Raw genomic sequence first — 24,727 nt, 5'->3', positions numbered from 1 at the left:
TGCCTTTTTATTTTGATGATTTCCTTTGCTGTACAGAGCTTTTTATTTGATGTAGTCCCACTTGTTTACTTTTGTGTTTGTTGCCTTTGCTTTTGGTGTCAACTTCAAAAAGTCATCACCAAGACCAATGTCAAGGAGCTTACTGCCTATGTTTTCTTCTAGGGGTTTTTTGGTTTCAGGTCTTATGTTCACATCTTTAATCCATTTTGAGTTGATTTTTGTGTATGGTATAAGATAGTGGTCCAGTTTCATTCTTTTGCATGTGGCTGTCCAGTTTTCCCAACACCATTTATCAAAGACACTATCCTTTCCCCATTGTATATTCTTGGCTCCTTTGTCATACATTAATTGACCATATATGTGTGGCTTTTTTTCTGGGCTCTCTATTCTGTTCCCTTGATCTATGTGTCTGTCTTTATGCCAATACCACATTGTTTTGACTACTACAACTTTGTAATGTAGTTTGAAATCAGGGAGCATGATACCACCAGCTTTGTTCTTCTTTCTCAAGATTGCTTTGGCTATTCAGGGTCTTTTGTGGGTCCATACAAATTTTAGGGTTGTTTGTACTCTTTCTGTGAAAAGTGCCATTGGAATTTTGATAGGGATTGCATCAACTCTGTAGATTGCCTTGTATGTCCTATGCCTAGTATGGACATTTTAACAATATTAATTCTTCCAATCCATGAGCACAAAATCTTTCCATTTGTGTCGTCTTCAATTTATTTCATCAGTGTACAGTGTCTTTCACCACCTTAAATTTATTCCTAGGCATTTTACTCTTTTTGATGCAATTGTAAATGGGATTGTTTTCTTAATTTCTCTTTTAGATAGTTTGTTATTAGTGTATAGAAACACAACATATTTTTGTATATTGATTTTGTATCCTGCAATTTCACTGAATTCATTGAGTTCTAACTGTTTTTTGAGGGAGTCTCTATGGTTTTCTATATATGAGATCATGTCATCTGCAAATAGAGACAGTTTTACTTCTTCCTTTCTGATTTGGATGCATTTTATTTCTTTTTCTTGCCTGATTACTCTGGCTAGGAATTCCAGTACTATGTTGAATAAAAGTGGTGAGAGTGGGCATCCTTGCCTTGTTCCTAATCTCAGAGGAAAAGGTTTCCATTTTTCACTGTTGAGTATGATGTTAGCTGTGGTCTTGTTATATATGGCCTCTATTATGTTGACGTATGTTCCCTCTATGCCCACTTCTTTGAGAGTTTTTATCATACATGGATGTTGAATTTTGTCAAATGCTTTTTCTTCATCTATTGAGATGTTCATATGATTTTTATCCTTCCTTGTGTTAATGTGGTATGTCATATGGATTGATTTGTGGATGTCAGACCATCCTTGCATCCCTGGAACAAATACCACTTAATCATGGTGTATGATCCTTTTAATGTATTGTTGAATTCAGTTTGTAATATTTGTTGATGCTTTTTACATCTATGTTCCTCATAGATATTGGCCTATAATTTTCTTTTCTTCTGGTGTCCTTGTCTGGTTTTGGTATCAGAGTAATGCTGGCCTCATAAAATGAGTTTAGAAGTGTTCCCTCCTCTTATATTTTTGGAAGAGTTTGAGAAGGATTGGTATTAATTTTTCTTTGAATGTCTGGCAGAATTCACCAGTGAAGCCATCTGGTCCTGGACTTTTGTTTGTTAGCAGGTTTTTGATTATTGATTTAATCTCCTGACTAGTAATTGGTCTGTTCAGATTTTCTATTTCTTCATGATTCAGTCTTGGTAGGTTGTATGTTTCTAGGAATTTATCTATTTCTTCTAGGTTATCCAGTTGGTTGGCATATAATTGTTCATAGTAGTCTTTTATGATCCTTTGTATTTTTGTGGGATCCATTGTAATATCTCTTTTGTTTCTGATTTTATTTATTTGAGTCCTCTCTCTTTTTTTCTTGGTGAGTCTAGCTAATGGTTTATTTTGTTTATCTTTTCAAAAAAAACAACTCTTAGTTTCATTGATCTTTTTTATTGTCTTTTTTGACTTTATTTCTGCTCTGAGCTTTATTTGGGCTAACTTTGGGCTTTGTTTGTTCTTTTACTAGTTTCTTGAGGTGTAAAATTAGGTGGTTTGAGATTTCTCTTGTTTCTTGATGTAGGCATTTATCATTAGGAACTTGCCTCTTAGAACTATTTTTGCTGCATCCCATAAATTTTGGTATGTTGTGTTTCCATTTCATTTGTGTCAAGGCAGTTTTTGATTTCTCCTTTGACCCATTGGTTGTTCAATTTTCCAGTTTTCTTGTAATTTCTAGTTTCATACCATTGTGGGCAGAAAAGATGCTTTATATGATTTCAGTCTTCTTAAATTTATTAAGACTTGTTTTCTGGCCTAAAATATGATCAATACTGGAGAATGTTCCATGTAAGCTTGAGAAAAATGTGTATTCTGTTGCTTTTGCATGGAATGTTGTGTATATATCTGTTAAGTCCATCTAGTCAAACATGTCATTTAAGTCCAATGTTTCCTTATTGATTTTCTGTCTGGATAATCTATGAATTGATGAAAGTAGATGTTATATCCTCTTGTTAGATGGACTCCTTTATCATTATGTAATGCCCTTCTTTGTCTCTTAACACAGTCTTTGTTTTAAAGTCTATTTTGTGTGATTTAAGTATAGCTACCCCAGATTTCTTCTGGTTTCCATTTCCATGGAATATCTTTTTCTATCCCTTCACTTTCAGTCTGTGTGTGTCCTTATATCTGAAATGAGTCTCTTGTAGGCAGCGTATGGATGAGTCTTTTTTTGTAAATCCATTCAGCCACTCTATGTGTTTTGATTGGAGAATTTAGTCCATTTATATTTAAAGTGATTTTTCATAGGTATGTACTTAGTACCATTTTAAAAACTGTACCCTGGCTGTTTTGTAGTTCCTCTCTTCCTTTCTTCTTCTCTTGCTCTCTTCCTTTGTGATTTGTTGATTTTCTATAGTGGTATGCTTAGATTCCTTTCTCTTTATCTTTTGTGTATCAACTATAGGTTTTTTTTTCTTTGTGGTTACCATAAGGCTTACATAAAACATATTTTTTTATAACAGTCTATTTTAAGTTGATAACAACTAAGTTTGAACACATTCTAAAGCTCAACATTTTTACTGTCTCCTCTCCACGTTTTATGTTTCTGATGTCACAGTTTACTTTTTTTTTTTTTTTTGGTGAGAAGGTTAGCCCTGAGCTAACATCTGTTGCCAATCCTCCTCTTTTTGCTGAGGAACATTGGCCCTGGGCTAACATCTGTGCCCATCTTCCTCTACTTTATATGTGGGACACCTGCCACAGCATGGCCCAACAAGCAATGAGTCGGTCTGCACCTGGGATCCAAACCTGTGAACCCCAGGCCGCTGAAGCGGAATGTGCAAACTTAACCACTATACCTCTGGGCCAGCCCCCACAGTTTACTTTTTATCTCGTGTATCCCTTAACTAATTATTGTAGTTATTGTTATTTTTACTACTTTTGTCTTTTAACCTTCATACTAGATTTATAAGTGATTAACTCACCACCATTACATTAGATTATTCTGAATTTAACTATATATTTACTTTTACCAATGAGATTTATACTTTCATATGTTTTCCTGTTACTAATTAGCACCCTTTTGTTTCAGCTTAAAGAAGTCCCTTTAACATTTCTTGTAAGACTGGTCTAGTGGTGCTGAACTCCTTTAGCTTTTGCTTGTCTGGAAAACTCTTTATTTCTCCTTCAGTTCTGAATGAATGACAGCTTTGTTGGGTAGAATATTCTTTGTTGGAGTTTTTTTCTTCAACACTTTGAATGTATCATGAAACTCCCTTATGGCCTGTAAAGTTTCTGCTGAAAAATCTGCTGATAGTCTTGTGGGGGTTCCCTTGTATGTAACAAGTTGTTTTTGTCTTGCCGTGAGTCTCTTTTAATTCCTCTTATTTGGAAGCCTCTGGGCTCCTCTGGATGTTTATTTCCTTCCTCAGGTTAGGCAAGTTTTCTGCCCCTTTCTCTCTCTCTTCTCCTTCTGAGACCCCTGTAACTCGAATATTGGTCTTCTTCATGGTGTCTCATAAGTCCCTTAAGCTATCTTAACTCTTTTTTCTTTTTCTTTCTCTGATGAATGAATTCCACTGCCCTCTTTGAGTTCACTGATTTTTTTTCTTCTGATTCATCTAGTCTGCTGTTGAACCCCTCTAGTGTATTTTTCAGTTCAGTTATTGTACTCTTCAGCTCTGTGATTTCTATTTGGTACTTTCCTATATTTTCGATCTCTTTGTTGAAATTCTCACTTTGTTCAAGCATTGTTCTCCTGACCTTGATGAGTATCTTTATGACCATTATTTTCCACTCTTTATCAGGTAAAATACTTATCTCCATTACATTAAGGTCTTTTTTGAGGTTTTATCTTGTTCTTTCATTTGGAACATATCTCTCTAGTTCTTCATTTTCCTTGACTCTCTGTGTTGCTTACTATGCATTAGATATAATAGCCACCTCTTCCAGTCTTTTGTGTAGGAGATGAACCTGATCTTTCAACCCTGCCCTAGCTCTTAGTCATCTCTCAAACCTTTGTGATTGTCTAAGCAACCCTCTTTGTTCTCAGGGTTCCCAGTAGTTGAGGGTGTGCCAAGACCCGTGAGTGTCCCAAAGGGGAGGATCTCAGTCAGCACCTAGATGCAGGGTGATTGGTCCTGCCGATCCTCAGGCAGTAGCTTTTAAAGTATGCAAATATACCTCTTTCAGTGACAGACTAGATGTGAGTTTCTGTCTGCTCCCTCTGCACTGAGCCCTGGGGGGATAGCCATTTAAAAACTGTTTTTTTGTTTGCTATTATCCCACTGAACCCATCAACACAAGCCCCACTGGCCACCAGAGCCAGGTTATCAAGGGATGTGTCCTCTGGGCAGCAGCCACAAAAACTGGAGCACCAGATGTGTGCACAGGCTTCTTTCTGGGAGATACTGGTATCCTGGAGCAAGGCAAGGAGTGGGAAGATGGTACCTGCTGGCATCCATGGTCTCTGGAGAGTACTGCAGTCAGCCCCTTTATCTGTGTTAAATTAGAAGCCTTTTGCTCAGGCTAAAGCTTTTAAAACAAACAAATAGGCCTCTGTCATGGAAAGAGTGGGTGCATTTCAGTCTGCTGCCTCTGTGCTGTGTCCTGGGGGCTTAGCCATGGTGAGTCCGTGTGAGTCCTTTAAGTACTGTCTCTTAGTTCACTATATCCTTGTGGATCTCTTGGATGCAAGCCCCACTGACTTCAAAGCTATATGTTTTGGAGGCCTATCAGGTAGAAGTCTTAAAGCTGGGGTGTCAGATGTGGGGTTCAAACCTCTCACTCCTCAGGGAGAAGCTGCGAGTTCCCTCCTGGTTGTGTGTCACCATGCCAGGGGTGGGCTTTACAGTTAGATTGTGTCTCAGCCTCTCCTACCTGTTTCAATGTGGGTTTTTTCCTCATTTGCTCAACATGTAGGAGTCGCTCAGCTAGTTCCTGAATTTCTTTCAGAAGGAATTGCTCTGTGTGTAGCTGTAGATTTGGTGTGGCTGTGGGAGCAGGTGACTTCAGGCCCCTCTTACGTGGCCAGCTTGAACCAGAACCTCCAGCTAAATTTCTTAAGTGTGTGGACTGCTCCATATCTACACAAGACGTCTTGTGCTTGATTTCTAAAACATTCATTCAACAAGCACTTTACTGAATGTTTGTTGCATGGAAGGTGCTCAAATGGGAAAGAAAATGAGCAAGACTTAAACTCCTTAAGGGCAAGGACTAAGTTCTATGGAATTCTAGGGAGAAGGAAAAAATGCTAATAAATGATAAAAACAAAATAAATTATGAGATATAATGCATGATTAAGCTGCATAATGCATGAAGAAGTTCCCAAAAAAGACTAATCGAGTGAAAAGAAAGGATGGTGTATTTCAGGTTAAGAAAACATTGTGCACAGGGCTGGAGATGACTGACAGCATAGATTAGTGAAATAGCATGATATGTGTGGATGAGCATCAGGTCTGCAAATGGAGGCAGGGGGATCGTGTTTGAAGGCAGTGAAAAATTGGGCTGGAGAGGAAGATAGAGTTTGAATACCAGGCTAAAGAGTATGGACTTTATTCTGTAGGCAAACAGGAGCCACAAAAATGCTTAAATAGAAGAATAATACACAGTCTGAATGTTTGTTAGGAGAATAACTGGAAACATCTGGAAGATGGCTTGCAAAGGGAGAGAGACCAAAGGCACAGAAACCAATTAGGAGAGTATTCATATTGTCTGTTCAGCTGATCACATGATGAGGGCTAAATTTGGGCAGAAGCAGCTAAATTGAAGAGTTTTGCTCTTTTTATGAGAAGCCGTGGTGGTGGGGCTTGGCTCAAGAAGGTAAATAAAGGGTTGGTTTTGGAGGTGATGGATATGTTTAGTATCTTGGTTGTGGTGATGGTATCGTGGGTGTATGTATGCATACGTCCAAACTCATCAAGATGTATATATTAAAGGTGTGCAATTTTTTGTGTATCAATTACACTTCAATGAAGCTAAAAAAAAAAAGAAAAGGCAGGGAGGTAAAGGAAGAAAGTGGAAAATGACTGTCATTGTATAGTTTGGAAAACTGGAACATATGTTCTGGAGGTTGATCACGATTTCAGATTGGGTTATATTTTTATGCATGATTTTATCCAAAAGACACTCAGGAGAGAGGTCTGGGCTGGTAATCTGGTGTAAAATATTTAACTTGAATCCAATCATGAGTAAACAGGCAGGCAAATCCAAATTGAGGAGCGTTCTACAAAACAAGTGGCCTGACCTCTTTTAAAATGTCACCGTCATGAAAAATGCAAAGAGGCTAGGGAAGTGTTCTAGATTAAACGAGACTAAAGAGATGTGACAACTAAATGCAAAGCGTGACCCTTCACTGGATCTTAAGTAAAAAAATAAAACGCTGTAACGAATATTATTGGCAGAATTGGGGATATTTGAATTTAAATTATATATTAGATAATAGTATTGTACCAGTGTTAATTTTCTGAGTGCGATAATTCTATTGTGGTTATGTAAGAGAGTATCTTACCTTGGAAGATACAGGTTGAAGTGTGTAGGGGTGAAGTGTCATTATGTATGAAACACAATCATTAATTGGGTCAGTGAAATAAAAAACAACAAACTGTACACACACATAAATTGATGTTACTAAAATAAAGCAAATGTGGCAAAATGTTGAATTAATTGCAATTGTGCCATAAGTTTGAAATTGTTCTAAATAATAAGGTAAGGAACCTTTTAACATTTTTAATTAAACATATAAATGAAATATAAAATGTTTTTTAAAAAAGAGTGATTGAGTAGAAGTTAAGGAGTAATCAGAGATAAGTTGTTAAGAAGTCATAGACTCCTGTGTGTATAGCTCATGAAAGCCAAAAGAAGATAAACTTTGTTAATTTCTATTTTTGTCTTTTCCAATAGAATGTAAGCTTCATTAGGACATTGTCTCAGTAAAAAAATGTATAGAACCCACAGAGGATACACAGAGACTTACCACTGATAAGTATTTCATGATTTGAGGAAGCACTCTAACTCATTTGAACAGATCACCTAATATGATTTCACTCATACTTCACTTTAAAAAGTCATTGTATATTTAAAGAATGCAACTCTCTATCCAGAATATGGTTCAGCCAATCCCAGCCTTATCATAACATCTCAGATCTTCAAAGTATGAGGATACACACTGCATTTATCTAAACACCTGTGTGCATCCTTCAAGAATGCAGTTGGCCCATACAGTTGAAAAAAAAAATCACCTTTGAATTCAGTCTTTTCTTTCAGAGAACAAACTTAACAACAGAGCCTATCCATTTTATATTCACAAGTTATCTCTTAGCCTAACTTAGCCACTGGAAAAAGCACTTCTGTCCTTGTGTTCAGTTCTGCCACAACCCTCTCAGCTCCACAAATCATCAGGCCCACAGTCTGATGTGTGCTTTGATTTGGGTGCTTTCACGGGCACGCTGCCTCTTTGCCAATGTTGACAGGCCTAAATAATTAATACTTTTAAGCACCCAAGGCTCTGAATCTCACCGCTAAAATCTGCGACTGTTTCACATGCCTGCTTACTTCAATAAAAGGGAAAATCTTGCAGTAGAAAATAACAACAGAGGTACTAAAACTCAGTTGTTTTTGGAATTTATAGACTTTACAAAGGCGTATAATATTTTTTCATATGCTGAGCTATCATTTGCAGTCCCTACAGTCCATTAGCTGTATTCAGATCTCATGTAGAGAAAGAGAATCTGATGCAGAGATTGCCCTAAATCACTGAGGTGTGGTAAAGCCGGGAAAACAACTTCAAACATTTTCTCTTCCTTCACAAAAGAACTGAAACCTGGCTTTCCTACAAGGTTTGACTTCTCTGGAGGAGGATGTACCTCTGCCCACTGCTCAAGGTTCTCGAAGTTCACCAGATTTGCTTCTACCACCCTCTCTCCCTCAGAAATGCTCCTGTCCTCGGTGCCCTCATCCACCACCCTCAATGTCTTTCTCCATTCATAAGGACCTCCCCCCACGTGGAGGAGCCCAACAACGCTGGCCTTATCAACCCCGTGAACGGCACCCCCGCCCATCTTCAGCAGCTCACTAGGAGGCTACATCTTCTATTTTTCCTGACCATGGTCCCCTAATCTCCCACCTTAAAACTCACTCACACCCTTGACCCTTCCTTTTTGTCCCATCAATTTTGGTTAGGAACTTCATCTCTCTTCATTCTACTCTCTAACATAAATTCCTCAATGCGCCATGATACCGGGCAACAGAGCCTTAAGTGTGAGGAAGCACGGAGTCACAGGTCTCTTCCTTTCTGTGAGGTAAGGTCAAGAGGGTCAAGTATAACCAAATTAGGACCCAGGGAAAAGGAGGCCTAGAGCATGGGGCTGACGCATGCTGGGCCTTAAGAGAGAAAAAGAAATGAGGTGAATGGACCAAGTATTTGTGGCCTTCATAAAACCACCTATTGTCTAGCCTAGCACAGCAGAAAAAACCAATAGGCAGATGGCCGGCAACCCTTGTCATGGCCATTTTAACAATGGATTCATTACCACTGCAAAATGCCTTATTAGTTTTGACCTCCTTTTATCATTTATGCCTCATGAATTCCAGTTATCTTAGAACCCAGTCCTAGGTGGAGAACACTGCAAAGAACACCAGACCATGTTGACCATTTCCTCAACAAATTCATCTTTTACCTAAGCCCTCAGTGTTATTTGGCAATGTTCCAAAAGTATCTTCACTTTCCTCAAGCCTCAATCATCTTCAAAATTACCTGTCTTTTATTTCACTGAAAAGACAGAAATTCTCCAACTTCCCCTCTCTTGGCTGAAAATGCTTTCTCAGAAGTGGCTAATGTATTTACAGTGATCCAATGAGCTGTAATTTATTTTCATTTCCATTGAGTCCTTTGCAGCATTTGACCTTTTGCCCACATCTTCCTTGAACCTATCGCTGCTCTCCACGCTGTCACTACCCCATCACCCAAATGGAGGTCTTCCCCAAGGCACAGTATCCAAGCACCTTTGTTATATATTTCTCATCTCACACCCTTTGACTGTCAATCCCATGGAGCTCACTCGCAAATCTCTCCAGCCTGTCCTTTTACACCACTTACAGACCTGTATTTTAACTTCTTTCCGGACATGACTTAGACTTGCCAGTTCCTCAAAGGCAACATGTCCACAGTCAAAAGGGTCACTATCTTCTTCCAACCAAATCCTCTCCCCGCATTCCCTTTCCTCACAGTTTTGAGTCAGTCTCACAGCCATCTCGTCCATCCCATCACTCATATCTCTCAAGCCCAGGCCCTCAGAGCTCCCATAACTTGGCCTTTGCAATTGCCTCTGAACTGGTCTTTCCACCTATAAAAGTTTTACTTTGGGCCAGATACAGCTGCCAGAATACATCTTTTTAGAAATTTCTTTTTAGATACGTCTTACCTGGTATATGATTTTCAATGGCTCCCTGACACTGATCAAAATGAGTCCAACACCTCCACCCAACATTCACGTCACTGTAATGTGATGCCAGCCTTTCCTCTGTAGCCTTATTTCCCCCAACTTCCTGCTTGGACCTTATCTTCCTACTAACTGGACTGTTGGCTCTTTCCCACCCTTGGCCCAAGTGCCTCATCTCTACATCTTCACTTACGCTATTCTTCCTTCAAAGTAGGCTTGGTTCCTTCTCCAACCCTCAGAACCCTTCACAAATATCAATTTGTCACAAAGCCTTCTCTGGTCTCCAAAATGAATGAAACTTTAATACCACACCGCCTTATTCTGAATAACGGAATGGCTGGCCCTTTGAGGGCTAGGACTATGCCATTCAGCTTTGTACCTCTAATGTATTTATGACGATGCCTTGTCCAGAACTGATACTAGATAATTTAGCTGACGATTTGAACCTCTGAGCAAACATTTCACCATTTCCAGACCTTAAGAGATAACATAATCCAGGAGTAGCTAAGACAGACACTTACCCATGGATTCTGAAGTTTGACTGCCAACCACCCGGAGCAGCATAGGCTGACTGCTGTCTGACCTCTGTAGAGAGGTAGAAGGAGAGGACACCGTTGTACCGTTCACCTTGGCCTCTGCCTGGGGCTAAAGCATCCAAAAGAAAACAGAATTATTTTTCACAACAAACAAATATATAAATATAAGAATATTATAGACACTCAGGACTCAGAAATTATGAACTTTCCTACTTAGAAACCTCCCAAAGATTGTTGAATTTGGGAAATTTCACTATTGATAAGATCCATGGATATCATCTTTGAATTGTCCCCCTTATAAGCTTGAAAAAACATTCCAGCTACAGTGGAACAAGATATATAAAATCTCATTAGACTAAATAACTGAAATATTTAGAAGGTCATGTGAGAATGGTTAAACTGTGTGAGACCACAAAAATATAATGGAGAATTCATATTTTTGTGAAGTATTAAGTAACAAGATGGAGAGAACATATCTCAAAATTAAAAATTCCCAGAAAGCCAGGACCATGTGCAGGTAGGCCCTACTACAATGCAATATCTTGCTAGGTTTTCAATAGAAAGTTAAAAAATTGTTTTAGGGATGAAAAGAAGAAAAAAACCAAAGGTATACCAGAAAATAAAACTAGTGCAAAAGAGTTCCATTTCAAGAGGTAAAATTTTCACTTTTAGAGAACTAGTGGAAACCTTCCAGCATGTTTTTCCAAGATTAATTTCAAATTGGTCAAAAGGGAAACATTTCTGGGCCGGCCTGGTGGCGTAGTGGTTAAGTTTGCACGTTCCACTTCGGTGGCCTGGGGTTCGCAGGTTCAGATCCCTAGCGCAGGCCTATGCACTGCTTACCAAGCCATGCTGTGGCAGGCGCCCCACGTACAAAATGGAGGAAGGTGTTAGCCCAGGGCCAATCGTCCTCAGCAAAAAGAGGAGGATTGGCAACAAATATTAGCTCAGAGCCAGTCTTCCTCACAAAAAAAAAAAAAAAGAAACATTTTTGTAGGAGACAATCTTGAACAAATACAAAAAGATACTAGTTTTCCTTCTCTTCTGATATCCCTTGATATCTAGCACTTGACTAGACACACACTAAGTACTCCACAAATTGATGCGTGTCGCACTTCTGAAAAGGACTCGGAACTCTATTTTTTTGGTTTTGTTAAAAAGGGGAACATGAATTTTGTAAATATCCCGTGTTAGAGAGAGGGTGGCCTCACTTGCTCCAGCAGCTGCCTTAGCCTATGTAACTGTGACTCCAGCTGTTTATTGTGGTCTTCCAGGATCTGCATCCTGGCTTCCAGGCGGCCTTTGTGTTGACGCAGTAGCTTGGCCTCAGCAATGAGCTCAGCATCCCGGGGACTCTGGGGAGAGGTGGGCATCATTTCAGGAGGGGACGGCAGTGGGGACAGGCCTTTATGTTCATGCTGCTGCTTTAGACGATCATATTCTGCTTGCAGATTCCTGTTGGCATCAAAGAAGTAAAAAGAAAAAAAAAAGAGAGTTGAATATCATCACCAGATTTCCTATAAAATGGCAGAGAGATACATGTGACCACCACCAAACACAGTAGCAAGCAAAAGAGAGGCACTCAATGAATGGTTTTTATGATGATGACCTTAGCAATGCTAAAAAACCAAAATAAAATTTGAAGCGTCTGCCCGGTGTGTGAGGGGAGATGCTTTTCAACCTTTTATTTTATACTAAAAGCCTTAGGAGTGCTGTGTTCAGATAAGTAAGCAGCAAAGGGTTTAATCATTTGTAAGTATTTCTTTATAATGTCATGAAATCACCATTTTTAGACCTCTGTCAACACTTTGGTTTGTTTCAAAAAATCATCAAATATTTTTAACAGCAATGTATAAGAACATGGTAAGAGTCTACCCATGAACCCAACACTGCCTTAATCAATTTAACATTTGCCATATTTTCTTCAACATTTTTTTTGAATAAATAAAATATAACAGGGCTGAAGCTCCTCCACATACCCTCCTCAATATCACATGAGGTCCTCCTCACCTTCGCCCCCAAGGAGTTAATGCCATCCTGAATTCCATGTCCCTCATCACCATGACCATATCCACAAATATGAGGGTGAACTTAACAAAGATGCTGATATTCGACTGTTTTTTACCTACAAAAATGGCCATTTCATGTGATTCAATCTAACAGCATTATTTTGTATGTTCTTAAGTTTTACATTTAAGAACTTTGTACACACCATTCTAAGTGTTGCTTTTTACCTTCAACACCATTTCAGATTTAGCCACGTTGATACGTAATAGTTCGTGATTTTAAGTGCCGTAAGGTATTGTTCTATTGCTTGAATATGCCAACAACATTCTGTCAATGGACATTTTTAGTTTGTTTCCAACTTTCCACTAGTACAAACAGTGATGCAGTGAACTTCCTTCTACCTGTGTCCTTGGATGCCTGTTTAAGAGATTCTTTACAGAATATATCTAGATGTGGAATCGTCGGGTTCTAGCAACATCTTCAACATTGCTACATATCACCAAATTGCTCTCCTAAAGGGCCTTAGACCAATTTACTCTTACACCAGCACTGAATGAGGTTTTCCATTTGGCCGCATCTTCATCAGATATTTAGTGTTATTGAACATTTAAGTTTTGGCCAATCTGATGGGTGTATTTTAATTAGAACATCCCTGATTATTGGTGAGATTGAACTTCTTTCGTGTTAGTTGGCTTTTCACGTTTCCTGTACCCATTTTCCCACTGGATTGTCTTTTTCTTATTACTTTAAAATTTATTTCTTTCAAATTCTGAATAGATTCTTCTTTGCCAGTTATGTGCACAGCAAATATTATCTCCTACCCGCATCCTATGTAGCTCATCTTTAACTCTGTTCATGGCATCCTGTTGTACAAAAATGTTTAATTCCAATATATTCCTCCATGTTTGCTGTTTTTTATGTTTTAAGAAAATCTTCTTTAAAACTATATTTTAAAGTTTAAAATTTTGTTTTTCACATTGAGGACTTTAATATACCCAGAATCTACTTTTGTGCTTGGTGTCAACATATGACCTAATTTTACCTTCCCCCCATAAATAACTTATTGAGCCAGCCCCATTCATTATGTAGTCCATCTTTTCTCCACTGATTTCTATGGTACCTCTACAATACAGCAAGTGTCCATAAATACACAAGTGTGCTTCTGAGGTCTCTATTCTATTCCGTTGGTTTATTTGTATGTTGCTGTGCAGATTCCACACTATGGCTTTAAATGAATTAGTGTCTGATAGGCCCCCTCACTCCCACTTTGTTCTGGCTTAAAGTTGTCTTGGCTTTTCTGACCCCTTTGATCTTCCCTATGATTTTAGTGTCAAATCTTCATATATTAGGAAAATCCTTATTGAAATTTTGGGTTTGAATTACATTTATTTTATAGATTAAATTGGGAAGAACTGACTTCATGTTATTGAGCCTTCACATCCAGGAATGTGGTAAAGCTCTTCACTTATTCCAGTCTCATTTTACGTCCATTAATAATGTTTTGTAATTTACTGTGTTTTTTCCTCTAGCTTTTCAGGTTGAATGCTTAAATGATTTATTTTTGATTTTGATGTTTTTTTCATAAATACATTTAGGCTTATAGATTTCCTTCTTGCTTTAGAATTGCTGAGAATACAATTCCAATGGAGGATACTTTTGCAATTTGATACCCAGTGACTGATTAGAACTCTTGATATCTTTCTTCTAGTTATGATAAATATCAAAATAAGATGACAGATTCCTGTTGTTCACAGATGATATTTCATCAGGTGAGAGAACTCCCGATCCACAAATGTGGGAGATCTATATCTAACAGAGAAGACATGATATGCAAGTGGTGAGTAGGCAAGAAGAGTTTTCCTATTGTCTAGTTTGAGAAAGTAAGATAATCTCACGACCACGTCAGCGAAATATTTCCTGTTGTTCCATACCTGGAATGAATGTTCTGCAGGGGATGACATATATTCCCAAATGCTCAGTTTCAAAATGCTGGATCTCCGCATTGAAGAAGAAGAAATATAATCCAATCTATTCTTTTTTTTTAAAAGCTCTGCGCTGTACCTAACGTTACAAGTTTTCTAGGAATTTGTTTAAAGTCGTGCAGGAAATCAATACATGATCTTTTCATCTACAGGAATATAATTTCCTATCTGTATTGACTGAAATCCTGTCATTAATCTGTCATTAATCTTCAAGGATAGTTGTGTGTATAGTTTGTTTCATAGCAATCTACTTGGACAAAGCAGTAATAAGAAGACATGTATCAAAATAAGTTTACCCTCAGCCAGATTCTGAAGATCGGTCCTCTAGCTGTGAACCAATGGTATGTAAATTGTCCACATTAATTAAATCCAGTTTCTGACCACTTAACTGACAATCAGCCAAATGTTTCTGTGAACTTAAGCAGCATCCAGTGTTCACAAGGTTTCATTTCGATAGCAATTATCTGCATTTTTTTCCCTTGCAGTTATTCACTAAAAGAAATTCACTTTCATTGAAATGGCCCAACAACACTTTTTTTTTTTGTGAGGAAGATTATCCCTGAGCTAACATCTGTTGCCATTTTTTTGCTGAGGAAGAGTGGCACTGAGCTAACATCCGTGTCCATCTTCCTCTACTTTATATGGGATGCCGCCACAGCATGGCTCCATAAGCAGTGCGTAGGTCCACGCCCGGGATCTGAACCCATGAACCTTGGGTCGCCGAAGCAGAGCACATGAACCCAACCACTGCACCACGGGGCCAGCCCCTAACAACACCTTTTTATGTAGATTACTATTCAAGATTCTTCTTTCTACCAGATTGGGTCATCCATGATGTTCCTTTGGAAAACACTGTTCTTAGACATGGACTTCAGGGTAGTACAACAAACAATTACTGTCTTCCCACCTACTTTTCACAAAGACACTAACAGGAGACTACCTTTTCTAGAGAGGTCTTTCTTGCTATCTTGATCCTCTGGGTCTAGTTGTCCACAGAGCTCTCCTTTCATGAGTTATTTATAAGTGCCTTTGTTTAGAAAACATGGTTTAGTATATACAACACATTACATTTCTGTTTTTATGTTTTCCAGTGAAAAACAGAAAAGGCTGATTTGAATGAGCCAGGGCTTCCGGAAGCTGAGCTGTAAAGAATACCAATTGCTCTAAGCAGGCCTTTCTTGCCTTCCCCGCCGTCCCAGATGTTTGAAACTTCTCTCAGGAGACCATTTCCTTAAAGACTCACATCCTTCTTCAGTTCTGGAAGATTCTCAGCTATTGTAGCTTCAAATGTTGCTTCTCTGCCATTTCTTCCATTCTCTTCTTCTGAAATTCCTACTAGGCTATATTTTAGAGCCTTGTGGTCAGTTCTCCATCTCTCTTAATTGCTCATTTATATTGCTTATCTTATTCTTTTAGTGTTATGTATAGTTAAGTCCTCAGAATTATCTTTTAATTCCTTTATCTTCTCTGACTGGGTCCAGTCTAGAATTTATCCTGTCTATTGAGTTTAGTAACTTCAATGATAATAAGTTTTTATTTCCAAAGATGTCTTTTTCAGATCCATCTGTTCTTTATCTGTTTCTTAGTTTCTTGTTATTTTAATAAATGGTATTTCCTTGTTTATATCTTTGAGCATCCTAAGTATACTTACAAACAATTGTTTGATGGTCAATTTGGAGGAGCTATCTCAAGTCTTTACGTGTTTTGAATTTTTGAAAGGGATAGGGTGTGTGTTTTCTATTTTTGTCATATTATATTATAATATAATTTATTATATTGTGTGAGTCTTTTCCTTTGTATTTCCTTCTCTTTCTGAACTCACCTCTCTTTGGCAAGTGGTTTTGTGGTTGCTCCCACTTAGGGAGCAGGGCTTCTAGTCTGGAGCTTGATCTTATATTGGTAGTTTGCAGCTCCTACATTGAGTGATATGAATGCAATTATTGCTAATTTCATCACCCGGCAGCATGGTTCAGGTCCTGGTTTCAAGGCTGTGATGCTCTCCTCCCCAACTGCACTCCTCACCTCTTCCCTAGACTCTATGCATTAGATCCATGGCTGCATATAAGCTGTAGTCCCCTGCAGCAGTCCAAGTTGCTCTTTTTTCATTTTCCTTTCAAGTATAAGTGTGTGTGTGTCTCTTCGGGTGTGTTTTTGCAGGGCCCTGATTTCAGATGCTCGGCTCTGGGCCTCCACCTTGTGAGCAGAATTTTGATTCCTATTACTACAGCAGGAGCTGAAAGCCCAGTAACTTAGCCCCACACATTGCTCACCGTGCCCTGTTTTTTTTTTTTTTTCCATTTCTGGTCCACTGAGACGTTCATCTTGTTTTAAAGCCCAGCTATGTCTTTTTCACTCCATATATTATCTACCACTGGATAAATGGTAGGAGCAGAGGAAGATGCCTAAGGCCAGAGCTAATGTTATCCTAATCAGAAGCCTACTAGGACAGGTTGGTTTTGTAGATGTATGGGCAAGGTTCCCTCAGTATTCATTCAAACCTAAATTCACCAGGACTGGATTAAATGAGCCAAACAAGTGCCTTGCTCTTAAACAAATATGTGCAATACATAAATCTTCTATTAAGCTCAATAACAAACTTGATTTTGAGGGACTACTTTTTCTTCCTGAAGCTCTGAGGCTGGACAAGCTGTCATGCCAAAGGTTCGAAAAGCCAGAAATAGCTCAAAAGAGGTATCTTGGCCAGAAACCAAGTAAAATACAAAGTTCTGAGTCTAAATTCTTTTTTTAAATCAAGAAAAATTGATGTTCAAGGGGTTGAATTAGAGATAACTTTTACTAAATGTTTCTAAATAAATGTGGTCATGGTTATAGAGCTGTGTTAGGACATATTTTTGTTAGGGGTTGGAACATGAAGCCATTTAGCCCTTATAAATTAAGTCATTTTCTTACATTTAAAAACATCTATGCCAATGCCTTTTAAAGTATATCATAATGCTAGATTTTTTGGATGCAGTATTTATAAAGCATGTAGAGGAGATCATTCCCATAAAAGATCAATGAGATACTTACCACTGTTCCATGGTGAGTTGTTTGAAAGCTTAACCGTAAGTACACAATTTACTCATTTTAACATTTGGCTGTCAATTTATATTGTTGCCAATATATATTTTGTTTTTCTTGAAGTTATACATGTACATCTCACCCCTACTGATTCTCTAATTATTAGAATGTATTTGTGGAGTCATTTCAATACAGATGAATATATGTCAGCGATCAAATGACGATTCCACAGAGAATCTATTTACGTTCTTGATTATCGTGTAAATTATATTTCTCTGGTAGCTCCCTAAAGAACACTAATTCAAATTCACTGCACATGGCTTCTGTCACCACAATTTCTTCCTGCAGCCAGTCAACCTAAAAAAATGTCTCCTATCCATTATTAATTTCTTATTCTCCATAGAGCTTAAAAAAATCCCTCCATTCTACAACTATATAAATGTATATAGATGTATCTGATTAATTTTATGTCATCAGGTGTATAAACGTGGTTTTCCAGATACAAATTTACATTAAAAAAATTTCCCCTAAAGAGCTTCTGCAAGGCAAAGGAAACTATGAACAAAATGAAAAGACAACCTACCAACTGGGAGAAAATATTTGCAAGTCATATATCCGACAAGGGGTTAATCTCCAAAATATATAAAGAACTCAACCACAAAAAAATAAACAACCCAATCGAAAAATGGGCAGAGGATATGAACAGACATTTTTCCAAAGAAGATATACAGATGGCCAACAGACACATGGAAAGATGTTCAACATCACTATCATCAGGGAAATGCAAATCAAAACTACAATGAGATATCACCTTACACCTATTACAATGGCTATAATTACCAGGACAAAAAAGAACAAATGTCGGAGAGGATGTGGAGAAAAGGGAACCCTCATACACTGTTGGTGGCAATGCAAACTGGTGCAGCCACTATGGAAAACAGTATGGAGATTTCTCAAAAAATTAAAAATCAAAATACCATATGACCCAGCTATTCCCCTACTGGGTATTTGTCCAAAGAACTTGAAATCAACAATCCAAAGAGACTTATGCACCCCTATGTTCACTGGAGCATTATTCACAATAACCAAGATGTGGAAGCAACCCAAGTGCCCATCGACTGATGATTGGATAAAGAAGATGTGGTGTATATATATACAATGGAATACTACTCGGCCATAAAAAAAGACAAAATCGTCCCATTTGCAACAACCTGGATGGAACTTGAGGGCATTATGTTAAGTGAGATAAGCCAGACAGAGAACGACAAACACCGTATGATTTCACTCATATGTGGAAGATAAACAAATACATGGACAAAGAGAACAGAGTAGCGGTTACCAGAGGGGAAGGAGGTTGGGGGGTGGACACAAGGGGTAAAGGGGCACATATATATGGTGACTGACAAATAATAATGTACAACTGAAATTTCACAATGTTATAAACTATTATGTCACTAATAAACAAAGGTAGCAGTATCTCTACTTAATACATTATGATGTGAATATAAAGTCATTTATATAAAAAATAAAAATGTCCTAATCAACTAATGGATATAAGAGATGAATCCAATTGGCCTTAGCTCTACCTGCTGAAAACATGAAAACACCTGGCCCCTCTAGCAATCATAACTAGCTACATGCTAGTTATGTATAGTCAAGTATTTTCAGTGTAGGTCATCTACTCTTTAAATGGAACCTCCCTACTATGTGTAATTATATAGTTGTATAATGGTATTTTTTGAAACAAAGAACTGAAGGTTACTTTCTAGTGATCAATGTCTTCTTAACAGTACTATACATTAAACTGTATACCAAAGCAGGAGCACACACAGGGTCTGTTTTACAAAGTGGGAACAACTACAAAGGTCTGCATCTAAAAAGATTAGGCCCAGAAAAATCCAGCTTTACTCTCATACAGTATTAAAAGCAGAAAAATCATATCCACCAATCTGGATTCAGGCAAATGTAGTAGATCATATAGAACTACTACAGCAACTATAAATCTAGCAAATTGGCAGTTTCTTTAAAAAAAAAAAAGGGAAGGACAAATTTTGCAAGCATGAGGTATTTTAAAAACTGGAAATTGCACAGAGCCTTTTCAATTATAATAAAAATATTTAAAGCTATACTTTAAAATTTTATCAAACACAGAGTCAAAAATACCCCTAAACTAGATGGAAAAAGAAGACATTAATGTGCCTTGGCATTACCAGTGTTAATTAAGGAGAAGCTCGCAGGGTGGGAAGTAAAAGTATGCATATTTTAGGTCTGCCTTAAGCAAAATAGTAAAAATGGCAGAACGCCCCCCCCCAGGCTCTTGTTTCTAATCCTTTTCTCTTAACACTGTCCCCCTTTCATGCATTCAGAGCTCTTAATTCCAACCCCTTTCCTGCTGAAATTTGCTCAGTATAAAGGTGTTATATAAATCATTTAAACCTTACCGGGATTTTATAATAAGATACCATTTCTTCCAGTGATATCCACATTTTAAAAGAGATGTTGAAGCATATAAAGAAAAATAAGATAATTTTTTTTTGACACATTGCCTTTTTGTTGCCTTTTACCACCCAGGGCTGAGAAAGGAATTAGAACAGGGTTTGAGAGCATGGTTTTGGAGTCAGAAAGACCTTGATTCATGACTAGGTTCTGCCCCTTGCTGAGGCTAGGCAGTTGACTGAAGCACTAGCCCATCAGGAGGATTAATGAGCCAGTATGGTCTATATTCTCTATGTACAACTTTCTTAGAACCATGCCCAGCCCATTCTAAGTGTTCATTATTATTATTACTTCTTTCTGTCTATATTCTGTACTTTTTAGATTTGGAACCTCAGGTGTGCTGAAAACTTCCTACCAAAAGAAAGGGCAGAAGATAGATACACATATACGGTGCTTAGAAACTGATTCATCATCCAATATTTGCCCTCTTTATATATACTTCAGTTCTAGCCCCCTAGTCATTATTGTAGGGACCCCAGAATTTGGGAATTATTATATATTTTCCATCATCTGTGCTGTGGTAAAGCGTATCACAGCTGAGCATCTGGGCAAAATGAAATCACTGAGCCAAGACCACTAGGATGAAATTTCCTTAGATTTGACCAAATCTGCTGGGCATGTGACAAAATCATCAAATTATGTCCATAGATTACTGCTGTAATAAAATGTTCGAACCAAGTCTACAGAGTTAATGTATCTGCCCTTGACACACTGATCTACATCTTGCTCGAGTTCCAAGAGACAGAACCTGACAATATTAATTGGCTTTAGTTTCTATGACTGAGATATTTTTCACAAATTCCTGATCAGGGACTAACACGTTATTGTCTATAGAATAAATGTATTAATCAAAAGTGCAACACAAGAAGAGAAGAATTCCTTAAAAAAAACCTGTCAATACCTGGAAATAAGGCAGACAAACAAAACCCAAGACAAAAATGACAGTGCCCAGTCTTCACCATTCAAAAAAGCATACTAGGATTGTAGAGGTTTTAGAAGTAAGGAAGTCTAGTCCCAGGAATAGTACCATTGGGAAAAGTGTGTTTCAATTTTCAGACAAATACAGTAAAATATCAAACCTTCATTGTCTGTGGTCAGCAAAAAGCCATAACAGTCTCTAGGAGAACCATAATTTTAAGCTTTTTGTGTCCTGGCTTGAGTCCCTCATGAGTAGTTAGACTCGGTCTTAAATTCTCCCAGTAAATTCATCTAGATGGCCTATTTTTCACTTCCTGGCACGCGCTGCTGTACACTCTTGCCATATCTGATCCTATGGCCTCCTCTATTACAATGACAGAAACTAAACTACAGCATCATTTCTTTAAAATAAGTCTCAGTACTTGTACATAAATGTTCATGGCAGTATTATCCATAATAGTCAAATAACTGGAAAACCCAAATGTCCATCTGCTGAATGGATTAAAAAAATGTGGTATACGTATGATCTCACTCATTAAGTAGTAGATAATAACAACAAACAAACAAACACATAGAGACAGAGACTGGATTGGTGGTTACCAGAGGGGAAGGGGGGAGGGAGGAGGGCGAAAGGGATAATTCGGCACACGTGTGTGGTGATGGAGTGTAACTAGTATTTGGGTGGTGAACATGAGAACATGATGTAATCCATGGAGAAATAGAAGTCTAATGATGTACACCTAAAATTTATACAGTGTTTGTTATAAACCAATGTTACCACAATAAACAAAAACAAACAAAAAATGTGATATATCCATATGATGGAATATCATTCAGTAATAAAAAAGAATGAAGTACTAATACATGCTACAACATAGATGTCCCTTTAAAATATGCTACATGAAAGAAGACAGTTACAAAAGACCACATATTGTATGATTCCATTTATATGAAATGTCCAGAATAAGCAAATCCATAGAAACAGAAAGTAGATTTGTGATTGTCTAGGGTTGGGGTGGGGTTGGTTGGGGGTGGAGAAATGGAGGGTAACTGAAAATGGGTATGGGGTTTCTTTTTGGGGCAAGGAAACTGTTCTAAAATTGATTGTGGGATGATAGATGCACCACTCTGTGAATATACTAATAACCAGTGAATTATACACTTTAAATGGATGAATTGTATGGTATGTGAACTATATCTCAATGAAGCTCTTATTTAAAAAGTTCTAGGTTCAAAATTCGATTTCTCATAGCACAAAAGATATTTCTCCAATAAAGACAATAATTTTCTAATGCTCTCTCCTACTATGGAGGAATCAATTTTAACCCATGTACATAAAATAAAAATGGTGTGTACATGGCTGCAGAATTATCTATGCCGATACTTCTCAATATTTTTGGATGATGAATTTAAAAGAGAGCCTAAAAATAAGCTCAGAAAATGCTCAAGTCTGGGTTAGCCTAAACAACTTAGATGTTTTCAGTCTGATGGAAAATGATAAAACAATCTAAACAGGTATATTAAGAGATCTAGGGAAAGAACAATAACATAAGAAATGAGAAAAACAAGGAAGACACTGAAAATCAGCCCCCAAATCCATCAGGGAATAGGAAAACTCCAAAGAGTATTCATCCATGCATTTAATCAACACATATTTCTACACCTAGCACTATAGAGATAAAGATACATGAGACGCTGTCTCTCACCCTTCAAGAGCTCACCTTCTAGCGTGTGTGATATTGTTTAGTTCCAATACAGTGACAAACCTTACACCAATGCACAAGGACTGGGAATTATGCTCATTGCTAAAGCTAAAAATATAGGTTATTTCTATCTTTAAAATAATCACTTTGATTTACTAGGAAATTATAGGAAAAGGATCATATGGATTTATTTGTTATCTATAGTTAGCAGATAGAGTGGTAGCAGAAGGTCACCCAGAAGTTGGAGATACAGAAAAAGGTCAACTTTAATTATTAAGATAGAAAAAAGAGGATGAGTTTAGCCATCCGCAGAAGCCATCCATTTACGTAAGGAATACACACCAGGAAACCCACTTCTAACGGGGCATACCCAATTACAATCAAGTATACCCGGAGGTCCTTGATCTTCTTTCCACATATATTTGCTTCCTAGGAGGACTCTACCCTAGGCCTCTACCTCTTTTAAGCCCATGACTCCACCCCTCCAACCCATTAACTCCTTAATCTAGAATTCTCTTCTAAACTCTAGACCTGTCTTTTCAGCAATCTTCTGGATGTTTCCATTAGCCATGGAAGTGAACTGGAAGTCACTAAGCACTAAGCCACACAAGGTTGATAATTTGATCATTTATCCTCTTTAACTCAGTGCCAGAAAAGGAATCAGCTTCCTCAAGTAGCATTACACAGGACCATATATTAACTACACACCTTTTAAATTTATACCTTATTCTGTTGTTGAGATGAACACTACCCCTGCATTCCTGTTATAAGATAAAGAGGGAGAAATATCTTCCTATGTGTTGATAATACACTTTTATACCACAATGCAGGAGAGGCTTCATGTAACAACTGGCCTTTGCACCTAATCACTTAAAAAGAAAGATTCAACAGTAATTGTGACAGAAGCAAAAGTTGCTGTCATTGGTAGACATCCTTCAAAATTAATTGTTTAACAACAATTAAGAACTCCATAAAGCAAGTTAATTTTGTCAAGTTATTGGTGGAAATTCTTGTTGGTAGCTTGGAAAGCTAGGTTACTAAGTGGGATATTCCATAAAAAGAGTACAAAGAATTTTCTATGGTCATGGGAGATGATTTAATACCTATCTTTGGATTTTCCACACTAAATCATTTTGGTCTCTGGGTTTAGAGGGCTTTACTACTAAAGAAAATCAAAAGTTACTTTTGTGAGAAAAATCCAGGCTTCATCTGTACAGACACCTGTTATAGCTACTTCCTCTGCTGTCCCCAGAAAGACAATAGCTAGGCTTCTCAACAAACACAGTAGACAGCCAACTGTGCTATCTCTTTGCCCGGTTTTCAAAGTTTAGTACAGACTTCAATTTCTTACCAAAATGTGTTCCATAGAACATTACAATTGGGCTGAGGTCAAGTATGTGTAAGCAACATTGGGATAAACAAAGCTAATCATGTTTCTTTACCTCTAGACTCTTCAATGCAAATATGAATTAATCATGAGTTTCCAAAGCTTATCTGTCCTTGGAATCCTTTTTTTTAGAGTATCTTAGAGGTATTCTGCAGAACACATTTTGGACAACAGTGATGTTTACCCGTGGAGAATTGTCATCATTTTTTTTTTTTTTGGGTCTTTAATGTTAAGCTTTCCACAATTATCAAAGGCCACTAGAACCAGTCACATAAAATTTCCTTCAGTCTTTGTTATACAAATATTGATAAGGACAGTAGCCAATAATCACATCAAGTTTAACACTGTTTAAGAGTCCAGGACTGCCCGCGTTTGAATCCAGGCCCCATTCCTTGCTAGCTGTATGATGTGTCCCTCATACTCTGTGCCATGGAGTCTTTATTTGGGAAATAGCCTTTCCTTTGTAGGGTTGTTGTAAGGATTAAATAAGATCTTACATGTACTCATAACAGTTCCTGTCCACAGCAAGCACTCAAACGACGCTATTTGTTTTTGCTGTTTCATTATTTAGAGCCAGGAAAACTATGGTGTTTCCTTAGGAAGTTGCATGCTTCTTTCATCCAACATTAAGAGACAGACAAATCATTATGTTTCCTCTTATCCCTCTGGCTGCAAGGAAGCTCGGACCAAATGTGAA

The 24,727-nt window shown here is 37.7% G+C and overlaps 1 protein-coding gene and 1 long non-coding RNA gene across 6 annotated transcripts in view; one reads left to right on the top strand and one right to left on the bottom strand.

Moving 5' to 3' along the window:
* LOC101392552 (dystrophin) overlaps positions 1-24,727 on the bottom strand; it is a 760,070-nt gene that overhangs the window by 22,114 nt on the left and 713,229 nt on the right. For all 5 annotated transcript variants that reach the window (XM_004435057.3, XM_087426760.1, XM_087426761.1 and 2 more), the window contains 2 exons: positions 11,728-11,971; positions 10,502-10,625 (listed from right to left, as the gene is read on the bottom strand). In XM_004435057.3, coding sequence (XP_004435114.2) covers positions 10,502-10,625; positions 11,728-11,971 — 368 coding nt within the window. The remainder of the gene's footprint in view (positions 1-10,501; positions 10,626-11,727; positions 11,972-24,727) is intronic.
* Positions 1-24,727, top strand: part of LOC147911963 (uncharacterized) — a 98,629-nt gene that overhangs the window by 61,709 nt on the left and 12,193 nt on the right. The window lies entirely within an intron of this gene.

This window comes from Ceratotherium simum, chromosome X, assembly GCF_057802395.1.
Source record: "Ceratotherium simum simum isolate JZ-2026a chromosome X, ASM5780239v1, whole genome shotgun sequence".
NCBI lineage: Eukaryota > Metazoa > Chordata > Mammalia > Perissodactyla > Rhinocerotidae > Ceratotherium > Ceratotherium simum.
This window is presented reverse-complemented; position numbering and strand designations above follow the sequence as displayed.